The sequence below is a fragment of the Polyodon spathula genome, chromosome 2 (assembly GCF_017654505.1).
Source record: "Polyodon spathula isolate WHYD16114869_AA chromosome 2, ASM1765450v1, whole genome shotgun sequence".
In the NCBI taxonomy this organism is placed as follows: Eukaryota; Metazoa; Chordata; class Actinopteri; order Acipenseriformes; family Polyodontidae; genus Polyodon; species Polyodon spathula.
In genome coordinates, this window is record NC_054535.1 from 88756088 (window position 1) to 88768833 (window position 12746).

The 12746-nt window shown below is 36.7% G+C and overlaps 1 protein-coding gene across 1 annotated transcript in view; it reads left to right on the forward strand.

Annotated features, from left to right (window-relative positions):
• LOC121303162 (phosphatidylinositol 4-phosphate 5-kinase type-1 beta-like) overlaps positions 1-4718 on the forward strand; it is a 44504-nt gene extending 39786 nt beyond the window's left edge. Inside the window, exons 13-15 of the mRNA XM_041233676.1 lie at positions 475-622; positions 3192-3309; positions 4489-4718. Of these exons, the coding sequence (XP_041089610.1) occupies positions 475-622; positions 3192-3309; positions 4489-4491 (269 nt within the window). The 3' untranslated portion in view covers positions 4492-4718. The remainder of the gene's footprint in view (positions 1-474; positions 623-3191; positions 3310-4488) is intronic.
• Positions 4719-12746: the final 8028 nt, after the last annotated feature.

Consider the following 12746-nt stretch of genomic DNA (forward strand, 5'->3'; position numbering starts at 1 on the left):
TGTGGAAGATCTTTTGGTTACATAGCAGCATTTACATCAACTAACATTACCTGATGACACATGAGTTGTTCATTTGATTATTTTAATAATCTAGAGCCCACTGCCTCTTTTTTTTATAACCTATTGTTGAAAAGTCTTGGAAAGACTTGGTTGCTTGCTGCTGTTTTGTGAAATATGTGGTGAAATGCAATGCTTTGGAAAATACTGGTTCATTTTACCTTGTGTGTCTCTCTCAAACCATTGCTACATTAAAAAAGATAAGAACTATACAAATGAAATCCACTAGTCAATGGACCATTAAAAAAGAATAATAAATAATAATAATAATAATAATAATAATAATTACAGCCTCTCAGTAATTATATTATTACTATTTGTTTCCCATAAAATCTTCTTTTTCCATAAAATATCCTATTGTATATTCATAAATGACATCATGACTTTTGTTGCTAACATGTTGTTTTCTGGTTTTAGTATTTGGGTCTTTCTCTCGGCCGGATCTGGTGCCAAACCATCAGTCCCTTTTTGAAGCTTCGTCCTTGGTCACCACAATCTCCTCCTCCTCCTCACTGTATGCAAGTGAATGCTATGCGATGGACAACACTGGGGTCCCTGGATACAGGTACTGCTACTCAGCTGCATCTAAATGACATTTAAAACACTACAGAGTTTGTATAACCAAACAGTCAACAAATAATTTAGACATGTACAACGAACCAAACTCCAGTAGAAATAGATCATTAATTACAATGCCCTTTTAGACCCCTCCAGCAAATCAGATTGAACTTCAATAGAATAATAATTTTGTTTACTTAGCAAAACAACGCTCTTTGCTCAATTACCTAAAATGTTTAAAGAATATACAGCTATGGCCAAAGATTTTGCATCACCCTGTGGAATTAACCAATTTGCTTCATAAAGTCAGATTAAACGTGCTGAATAGTGTTACGTTAACATATTGAATTACATACCACTTTGTAATTTTCCAAATACTTAACTTAAAACTGTCAAAAATTGAAAAATGTGACATTTCAAAATCTAACATGAAATACTGTACTACTATTATGGCTTCCGGTAGACATTTTTTCAATATCATTTTGTATTTTCTTTGATTATATGATGTTAAATAAAATATCTAAATTATGTTCATATAGGTTTTTTTTTTTTTTTTTTTTTTTTTTACTATTGCTGTCTCAATCCTAAAATGTGATGCAAAATGTTTGACCATAGTTGGGTTTTAGAATAATGCAAATATAATGCAAACATAATGCAAATATAATGCAAAGTCACTCGCCCACGTGATGCTCTTTGCATCCAGAACCACAACATGAATGAAGGCACTGCACATAACCTGCAGTTTGCGTCCTGTTTTGCAGTCCTCTGTTCAAAGGTATTTGTTTCAAAGATGGTTGATAAGAATCTTATTGCATATATATGCCTTTGACGAGTCATTTCAATTATTATATTAGTATTATTGTGACATTTCTTGAAAATGGCACAATTCTGTGTGAGAACAGAATTGTTTAGTTTATCCATGAAAAACATGTTATCTTTTATAATTTATATACGTACGTACAGTACATACATACATATTTATACTACAAGCATGGGTATATCTTGTATAGAATATATAGAGGATACTGAATGATCGTTCCTGGTATATGGTTTTTATTTTTTGCAGGAGGATGTCCGAGTAAATCTGAAGCCCCAACAGATATTTTAAAGTTGTTATAAAACACGTATCATTGGCAATATTGTTTGAATTATGAATGTGCAGCTCCATCCTGAATTACAGGATTGAAATGTAAACTAAGACACTTTCAAAACTAGTCCTGGTTAGCATGTTGTCCCACTCATGTTATCCGACTGAAGTGGGACAACAAAAATGTATCCCACGGTAAACAGACTGGCCGTAATTAGGGTTCGTGCCCCTTTAAGAATGTGATCCAGTGATACAAACTTTGATTTTAGAGCTTATGCGCACTTTTATTCACAATACAAATAAACAAACAAAACAAAAACCTAGCTCTCATTGAGCACTCACTACACATATGCAGGTCCTTGTCTAATGTGCAGGACAGCTAAGCTGTTTACCTGACATATGACACCAAAACAAACACTAATACAGATTTTTACAAAACCAAACGTAGGTTTCCAACAGACCTTAACGACTTTCAGCCGGGCTGTTCACTCCATAGCAGCAACAGCAAACTGGCTGTTTTCCTTAAATACCCTGCACCAGGCTCCAATTTACAATGAGAGCCAGGTGCATGGGATAATTAACAATAAAACAATTAACTGAAATACAATTAAATCAAACAAAACATACATTTTCACATTTTTTTAGGCAGGGAGGAATCTGACCCTCCCCCTGCCATCTTACACCCACCCTAAATATACCCACACTTGTTCTATTTAAATTGTGTTTTTTCAGACAAGATCATCACTGATGCTAAGTCCCATATTTCTAATATAAACAGAAAGAGTGTTTTATATAATAACAGTGAACAACCTGGTCCTCACGTATTAACCAACCAACAGAGAAATACAGAAAATCGTGCCAAGAAACTTAAACATTTAACAGCAAGACCCATCTACAGCACCTGCTTTGAAGACTCCCCCACTGATATCATATAGAAGAGACAAGAATCTAAAAGAATATGTAGTCCACAGTGAGATTCTTCTATGTGAGGAACTTTTAATAGGCACACATCCATTCAATAGACATCCATGCGGTATATATGGTTTATACTTAAGGATACTTTCCATATTTGTCCTTCTTTTAACCTGAAAAATGAAAACTAATTTCTGTAAAGAAAATTTAAGAACAAATGTACCACCAAGATATTCTGCTTTGGCAATAAATATTTGGTATGTAAGAGTAAAAGCTCCATTCCCCAGTCTGTTTCAAAACAGCTGTCCCTTACTTTGCCTTGAATAGCAATGTTCTGAGTTCATGATGAATCACACATGTGTTTATATTAACTCTTAGCACCAGTATCCACCACTGGAAAAGGCAGGTTTTATATGTATATATTGGGATTCATATTCATTCAAACTCACATTGACCCTGTAAAAGAGATCAAGATTACTGTAAATCCCTTCCATAGTATAGTGAATGAATAAAGACATTATTGCATCTAAATTATTGTTATAATGCAGTACCTGATGAAATAATTCTGTCTTTACAGGGATACGATGGCCATGAGCTCTACCTTTACTTTAGAGGACAGTGCCATCTGCCTGATGTCGGAGCAAAGCACCATGGAAATGGACAGAGACGATGGCTCAGTGTTTGATGTCTATTTAGTAAGTAATTATTTCTACAATGTATATTGTTGAATTGGAAACACTGCCTGCACTCTCAGTCTCCATGTTGGGGGAACTCATTCTGTTTCTGGTCTTTTTAGATGAAGTTTTTTTTCTTCTTTTTTCAGATTTATACTTTTTAGTATGAGAGATGTCAGCATAGAGGATACCATTGGTGTCTTAGTTTTAGGGGTTGAGTTGATCAACCTGTACAGCACTAGGATAAGTGTCAGGTATATTCTGTTAGGGCATAAACTAACTAATAATAATAATAATAATAATAATAATAATAATAATAATAATAATAATAATAATAATAATAATAATAATAATGTTTTTGTCTGTATTCAAAGATATAAAATTAGGCAATTACATTTTTATATTTATTATTTTAACTAACATGCACAACCAAAATTTTTGTTTAAAAACCAGGATTTAAATCTCTTGCATACCAGAGTTGTAAACTTGGTTGCGTTTCTGCAGGAGAATCCGCCCCTAACCAACACGTCAGCAATTGCATAAAGGCAACATGTGTTATTCTCCCATGTCACTTCCTTTGTTTCGGCCTCTGTTACATGCTGGGAAGCAGAAACGGGAGCCGACAGTTTATAGCCTGGAGGAGGGGCTACCCTCAGCCACGCATTCCCAGATTAGCTCCTCCTCCAGGCTCTAAGCGGTTGGCTCCCATTTGTGAGTAGGAGGGTTTCCTTACCGGAGTGCTGAGTGGTAGGTATAGTTCTGTAGGGTCAGGCTGGAGTGGCTGAGCTGTTTCCCCTAGCGCAGTCATGCTCCTGGGGACAGGCCGTGTCTCAGCTGCTTATTTTCATAAATTTTTCAACATTTTGGTAGGTGGCAGTGCGCCTCTGCGGGGTGCATTAATCATTATTATTATTTTTCCATTCATGGTTTGACGGCCTTGTCTTTTGTGGGGAGGTGGCCCATAGCCTCTTCCTATTTGCGGCACTGGGATGCATGTAACTGTACATGTTGTTCCAGCCGGCCTCGCGCAGGTAGCTGTCAAGCTCCTACGAACAAGGCCTCCAGCCAAATTTATCATTCACTCGCTCTGAGTGCCCATCACAGTCATCGGGCCCTGAGCGCCCATCACAGTTCATTAAATCATCTGTAATTGCAATCTCTGTGCTGAAACATTGACACTTTTTTTTTTCTCTTTTGCAGTAAACTGTCAGGGAGTGTGTGCCTGATGAAGACGAGCACTTTCTACACTCCAGAGCACATGAAGCACATGAACAGATTCTACTTCAAAGACTGAATTTAAAACACTTCAGCGGACGTTGCACAGGCTCATAGAACCCTGTGTCCTATTTCAACAGCTTTCCAGACTCTGCTGGATATTCATACAGTAGCTGCTATATATGTACATTAATTATTGCTAGTTCATAGTGGATCTTTATAAAGAGACTGAAAAAAAAACAAATCCATATGATGTAAATCATTTTAAGCTTCTCTTGCGTTTCAATCAAGGGTGAATATAGTAGTTATTATTTATATATAGTTTTTTCTTTTATTTTGTTTCCCTCTTTAAGCATGCCAAATCAGTCTGTGAAATAATGCACTTGCTTTATAGAATCGTGCTATAATAATGAAGTTTACCTGTTTGTATGCAAGTGGCACTGTTTTGATTTTAAAGCTGCACTATTCCATTCTTAACTAAAACAGCTATTTGTACACTCCATACAAAACAGCCATTCTATTTATATGTTGACCAACTGTTCTAATATGATGTAAGGGCATCCTTGCATTCTGAAGGGATTGCCAAAGCAGCATTGTGTACTGGACCCTAGTTCCAATAGGTTGTCTATCCAAGATCTGGAATCGTGACTGGGTGAGATCATTGCCCATTGTGAAATGTCAATCCCCTGACTTTGATTGTGAAATTGACAGGTCCTGGCTGAAATGGCATTTCAGGCTCAAGCCTACGTAAATGTAGATCAGTCTAGGCACTAATAGATGATGAGGGTGAATCAGAAATGAAAAAATACACTCGACCATGAAAATTCATACAGATTGCTCATTTGTGCTATGTAGATAATAGATATCTAGACAAATAGTTAACGAAGAGACAGGTAGCTAGGCAGATTTAAAGAATTATTTATACATGGACTAAATATCTATAAGTATAGTGTTGCAGAAGAAATCGCTTGGTTAAGAAATCTGTTAAAGACAGGTATTTTCTATCACATCTTGGAATCATTTTTCTCAGGATATCTTCTTCTTTTTGAATGTCTCTTGTACAGCATGTTGCCGAGGCCAAGCATTTTTAATACTGTTCAGTGGAGCCTTGCAGCCTATGTCAAAGTGGCTTTGAATTTCATAATCACAGCTTGTTGCTCCAAGAAAACGAGATGTGTAATTTATTTACGGAAAACTATCTTATTATATAGTTTGCTGAAGATGAAAATATTTTATTCTCAAAATGTAAAAATATTGTATTTTAGAAAAATGAAAGTGCTGTGTGTAAAATTAAAAGTCTTTATGCTGAATAAGATGGGTGTTTATGTTTCTTTCAGCACTACTGTGTCTTTTCTAATAAATTATTTATATTGCCTTTGTTTTAACAGTGTTTTATAATTGCACACACATATAGTACACTTTGTTTGAATAAGGAGGCACTGCCCAATAACAACCAAACGAAACTGCTGTAAAAAGCATGATATGCTGTTCAACTGATCAATTTAAGTAGCCAGTGCAAGTGCCCTCTAGTGTTCAAATTATGTTTACATATAAAATAAGATTCAGAAACACTTTAGGGACACAATCCTGAGCTTCTTACCTATTCATTGTGGTTAACTAAGCTAATGGTAAAACCTGCAATGGAATAGGATTCCATCCCTGCGCAAGGAAGAAATATCCAAATATCCTAGCTGTTGCATAAATTAACTTTTAATTTTTTTTTTTTAAGATTATTCAGATCTCATAAAGGTTTAGGAGATCTGAAATATGGTTCCTGTACACTCACACACTTAAACAAAGAAAATGTTTTTTTTGTCATAAAGCTTTAATAGGTCATTTTAACAACAATAAAGTGAGGAAAATACAGAAATTGTTCATTTATTTATGAACTATAGGTGAAAACATTACCGCATATTACCATTCCAAGTCGAGAGGAGATGAATGCATGAGAGAGTATCTCTGCATCCGGGAGGGAAAGGTAAGGAAGGACCTTTGAGATGTTTCAGAGGTGGTAGAAAGAGGATTTGACTACAAAGGAGATTTGGGCATCAAAGGAGAGGTTAGTATCCAGAAGTACACCAAGGCTTCGTACAGTGGGGGAATGCAGCAGCAGACTGTTTCCGAGGTTCAAGGCAGCAATATTGAGATTCTTGAGTTAGGTTTTTGATCCTACTAGAAGAAGTTCAGATTTGTTAGTGTTGAGCTGAAGAAAGTTGGAGGAAACCCAGGCCTCGATGTCTTGGATGCAAGCTGAGAGCCGGATCATGGCAGAGGGACATCCAGGGTCTAGTTTTAGTGTCATCTGCATAGGAGTGAAACATGAGGCTATTTTGACAGATGAGGTGACCCAAGGGAAGCATGTACATGTTGAAGAGAAGAGGCCCAAGAACAGACCCTTTAGGTATACCGCAAGTGACCAGGGTTGCATTAGCACTGTTTCCATCATAGAAAGCAGACTGCATACATCCAGATAGGTTAGAGGACAGCCAGGAGAGACAGGTTCCAGAGATCCCAGCCTACTTCTGAAGGCGGTCAAGAAGGATGCTATGATCTATGATATCAAAAGCAACAGTTAGGTCCAGGAGGACAAGAACAGAGGGAACAGCAGCATTAGCATTAAGCAGAAGATCATTTACAATCACAGTAGAGCCGTTTCAGAGCTGTGATGCAGCCAAAAGCCTGACTACAAAGATTCAAGCAGATTGTTATCTGCAAGATGTTTTGATGGCTGACTGGCCACAGCACTTTCAAGAGTTTTGGAGAGAAAAGGAAGATTGGATATACTGTAGGACGTAAATTAGATAGGAAAGCCTGGTCAAGGGAGGGTTTTTTGAGCACCGGCTGTACTCTGGCAATCTTGAGTGCAGCAGGAACCAAGCCTGAGTCCAGGCACAGGTTGAGAGTGTGCATAATGGAAGGAGCAAGATCAGGCATAGAGACGGACAAGATTTGTCGGCCCAAGTTCCAAGGGGCATGTGCCAGTAGTTGATTTCAGCAATATGCTGGAAATATCAATAATGGAGAGAGGAGAGAAGGAGGAGAGAGCAGGAGGGGCAAATGGAGAGCAGTCAAAGTGGGCAAGAACTATACTGGAAGTGTGGAAGGAGAGCGTAGCATAGATGGTGTCCATTTTGTACCAAAAGAAAGAAAAGAAATCATGGCAGGTAAGAGAGGAGGATGAACGGTAGATGGATTTATCAGCGGCTGGATGCAGGATTTGATCAATGGTTTTAAAGAGAATATTAGGTTTACCGTGTCCCATGGATATGATTTCTGAGAAGTATTTCACCCTGGCAGCAGCGAGAGCCGCTTGTAGCCACTGAGGTGATCGGTCTAGATCTGTCTGTGAACCGTTAGTCCAGACATCCTCCACTTGCACTCAAACTTGAGGCAAGTAGACTTAAACAGTCAAAGTTCGATGGTAGTGTACCATGGGCAGTTGCAATGTTTTTTTCACAGTGATGGTTGTGAGTGGAGCAACTGTGTCAATGATCTGAGTAAGAGTGGTGTTGTAAAGGGACACGGCATCATCAACCGGAGACGGGAGAGTGCCAATCAGAGGGGAGGAAGAGACACATTCCGAGAGTATTATAGGGTTTAGCAGATTTTTGGGACAGAAGGAAAGAACAGTCTCAGTAGTAGTTGTAGTTGAGGGAATATTAATATTGGCAGTGATTAGGAAATGGTCAGAGAGAGATATCTGAGACTGAGGGAAAAAAAAAACATTTTAATTATTTAAAAAGAAATGTATAATAATAATCATCTAGACAGTTTAGGATTTCAGTTTGATGATTTTCCTGTGATTTCATCATTGTTCTCTTAATACTCCTGACCACAGAACAGCAGACATTCTTTCCTCTGTATTTATATCCTTGTTCAAGTTTTTTACTTTTCTCAGGTCTGTCATTTAATTCAAGTTTCTGTCCTTTTTCACCTGTAGCACTTTCTTCAACTTTTACACATGCTTGAACTTTTTTGTTGTTTTCTTTCAGTTTTGCATTTCATTGTTTAAGTTTTCTGGGTTGTTTTTTTTCACAGCTGCTTTCTTAATCTTTGTCTTTTACTTCAGGTTTGCTGCTTTTGTCTGGTTTGTTGTTCTAGTCAGGTTTGCTGCTTTTGTCCGGTTTGTTGTTCTGGTCAGGTTTGCTGCTTTCTTCAAACTTAGCATTCACTTCAAGATTAGTTTTTACTTTAACCCTTTTATGCATAGTGATCTCATATGGGGACGGATGAAAAAATAAACTTCTAGTCTTTATTGAAAATGATGATGCCATTTTTCCCCATATAAAGCAATGAAAAAATGTTCAGTTAAAAATATATTTTTATCCATCCAAAACTACTTTTTTCAGCTATTTTCAATATTTCAAGCATGAAAGGGTTAAGTTCAGTTCTAACTTTAAGATTGCTGCTTTGTATGATTAGAGTGCTTCTCTCAAGTGTAGCGTGTCCTTCAAGATTGCTTGTCCCCCTTTTTTTCAAACTGGCAATGAATTCAAGTTTGCCATTCATGTCAAGGATAGTGTTTTCATCCAGCTGGCCATATACTTCAAGATTAGTGCTCTCATTAAGCTTACATTAATTCAAGTTTGATGCTTAATTAACGCTGGTACTTTCTTCAACTTCAGTTTTTACTTGAAGTTTGGATGTGCCTCAAGTTTGCCACTTTTGTGAAGTTTGTTGCTTCAAGTTTAATGGTTATATCAAGTATGCTGCCTTATTTAAGTTTAGAATACATGGCAAGTTTACTGCTTACTTTAATTATGGTACTTTCTTCAAGTTTTCCATTTACTTTGTCAAGGCTCCCATTTGCTTATATATAAGCACTATCTAATCATCTTCTTGAATAAAAACACAAATCATTTCATGTTTTTAGTTATTTAGATTAATACAGAGTACAGATTAAATACATAAGCATAACATTTAAAAAAAAAAAAAAACACTGTATTTGCATTTGACTATATATGGTGTAATGTGAAAAGTTACAAGAACCAATAATCCACTAAAAGAAGGAGGCACATTTTGGTATGTGTGTCTAAGGTTTGGGCAATGCAAGCCATGTGTACTAAAAATACATTTGTCAGAAATAAACAACCTATATGAATTATGCACTGCTGGATTCCATGTTATAAAACTGCAGACATTAAAACCGCTGCTGTAGATGCCTGATTTCACTAACAGACATGAATAAATACATCGTGAATAGCCAGTTGTTTCAGACTGTACGAATCGCTTGCGTAGTTGATGGTGTGCTGGTAAACAGTCAGCCATAGGTATATGGAAGATGTTCGGAATGGCAAGTAAAGGACTCTGTATTTATAAACATTTTCAGATCTCCAAACTTCATCAGACATTTATAAATATCCAATACAGAGCTATCAGGGCGCTATCAGGAAGTTGTCAGCTATACAGTGGAAGTACAGTATTAAGGATCTATGCAATAAGACAAAAACGAACATTGGCATACAAACTTTTTTCAATGAAAGTATTAATATTTTACAGTCATATTTAGTAGGCTTACATTTAAACACATTTTTGTAAAATAGTTCAGTAACGTACTACTGTACTATTATGTCTTTCAGTTGGCACTTACGACATAATTCTGTAGTTTATTTGATTACACGACGTTAAATGAAAGATCTACCTGTAAATTATGTGTTTTTTTTTTTTTTTTTTTTTTTTTAAATTGTCTCAATCCTAAAATTCTATGTGATGCAAAACTGTGCCATAGCTGTTAGCCGAATTGGCAGGCCTCGTTTAGAATTCGAAATGTTTACCTGCTCATAAACTGCACCTGACACATTATGACACATTATGCCTTCATAAGGTTTGTACTTGAATTGTTAGGCTCTGGTGCGAAGACAGCCAGGACACCCAAGAAGATGCTGGAGGACTGGGGTATCCGCTAAGGTCAGAAAACATGCCAAAGACTGAGTGTAACAGAAAACATTTTATAAAAACTGGAGTGCATTTGAGTGCTTAAGAAACCTTGAATCATATGACTTAGTATATGTTTAACTAGTTTTGTAAAATTAGCATAACAACCCTCTTTTAAACAAAAATAGTTAATTATAGACTGGAGTAAACGATTTGAAAATATACCTCAGAGAATGTGTTAAATGTAAATGTTTTATTGGAGACTGTGGCTTTGGGCACTAGAATGGGTTTTAGGTCCAGGACCAAGTTCAATTGGTCAGTTTCCCATAATTGTGTTCTCTAAATCATGAGCTCACTATTCCAATGACTGGCATCCCCTCACTGAATTCAGTGGCGAGGTATAGCAGAAGAAGTTACAGGGGGAGAGCAGCATATTAAAAGCATCTTGACCTGTAGCAGCACATAACATAATGTCCCTTTCCATTGGGAAGTAATTGGAGGAAAGATGCACAAAGTGAGTTTTGTTCAAGTTTTGTATTTTTGGGGGGGTTTTTTGTGTGTGTTTGCTTTCAGTTTATTAACCCACATCTGCCTGGTAAAATGGATTCAGAGTATTCACTGCACAGGTACAAGATACATAGAAAATACCGCAAATGCAAGGTAAAGTGTTCAATTGCTAAATTTACAGTATACCAATGTATTAATGGGTCTGAGTATGGAATAAAACCTCAAGCTTGTTTATGTTGAAACCTTTCTCTTGTGGATTTCTTTTTTGTGTCTGTCTCGCAGCTTGATAGATGAAGCTACTGATGAAGGACTTGCAGAGAAAACCCTTGATGCATTAGCAGAATACTTTGAAGATCTCTCAGAGAAGCCTTTTACTACTGCAGAGTATGATGTTACATTTGTGGTGAGCGTTTCTTTAATACAAAAAGAATATTCAACTTTTAAATATATACTGGTAATACATTTTCTTTCATATTTTTCTTCTCCAAAGATTGAGTTTATGTTTTTATCAGTTAGTAGATTTTTTTTTTTTTTTTTTTAAATACATACCATGGTCCATTCGGTGGCGCCATGACTGCTAAAATAAAACCAAAATTAGTATATAGTTTTGACAACCATGTTCAATGTAAAATTAAGTTGCTGTATTTTGTTTTTGTGTTGTACTTAGAACTAAGGACAAGAAATGAATTTCACAATGAAAATACTTCACTGTGGAATAAAGCAGTACTAAAATGAAATAAGATTATTGCACACTAAAACCTCAGGGTGGCGCTGTAAGGCTTGCTTCTCATTGCTTTTGTCTCAGTTTTACAGCTGTCTGTGATTTGAATGGTTTCAGCATAGAAGCAAGGATCAGTTCATTACACAGTAGAGAGATATCAGTCTGTGACTTGCAATATAAGACTAGCTAAATATATCATTGTAAATTATTCAGTAAAGCGGTGAACCGCAAATTTTCATCACACTGCAGGATTTCAAATAAAAATTCTACATGGCAATTAGTGTAATTGACCTACAGTAGTACAGTACTTATAATGATGGGTGCACAACCTGTCGATTTAGGGGGGGAGGAGGATGTGTAACTCAAATTCGGACTTCAGTCCTGATGCCATGGAGTAAGACCTCAAAAAGAAAGGCTTAAAAAGGCAAATGCTAACTTATTTCCTGTGACACTGGAACATTTTTCCGGAGCGTTCCTGCTCGAGTACACCACTCACTGGTTATGGCAACGGTGATGCTGTCCCTTCTTGTAACGGTAAAGTAAAGAGTTCTGGATTTTGACATTTCTATTGTGGGGGGAGGGGGCTACCGGTACATTAAGTACGTTTCAAACTGAAATCTTATTCAGGGATATATTTCCATTCGGTAATAAAAATACTGTAAACTAGTTTGTGCGCGTCCCTTGTTAGTAGCTGCCAGTCTGTTTTTCATCAACAGTTTCCTTCAGTTTGGAAAGATGGATGGATTCGGTATTTGGCCAAATCCCAAAAATTTGGATTCGGTGCATCTCTACTAGTTTTCCAGTAGGTAGCATAGTATTACCATTATCTAAGCAACATTATTAAAACAATCACGTTCCAAATACAAAGTTCCGGTGTGGGAAATAAAATGAGCAGTTACAAAGGGATTCATAGAACTGTCCAGCCTCAAGATCTTGCATTACAAGATAAGTAGTGTAAAAACTACTGAACATGAACAAATACATGAAATAAAGTCGCAAGTGTGAGTTTATATCGCCCATTTTACAGGTGCTCTGCATGAACCTCGGACAGCCACAGTGTTTCTTTTCACAGCAGTCAACCCTTCAATAAATTAGCTTCAGAGATAGACACATGTTCATTAATGAAATTGTCAGCCTTCCA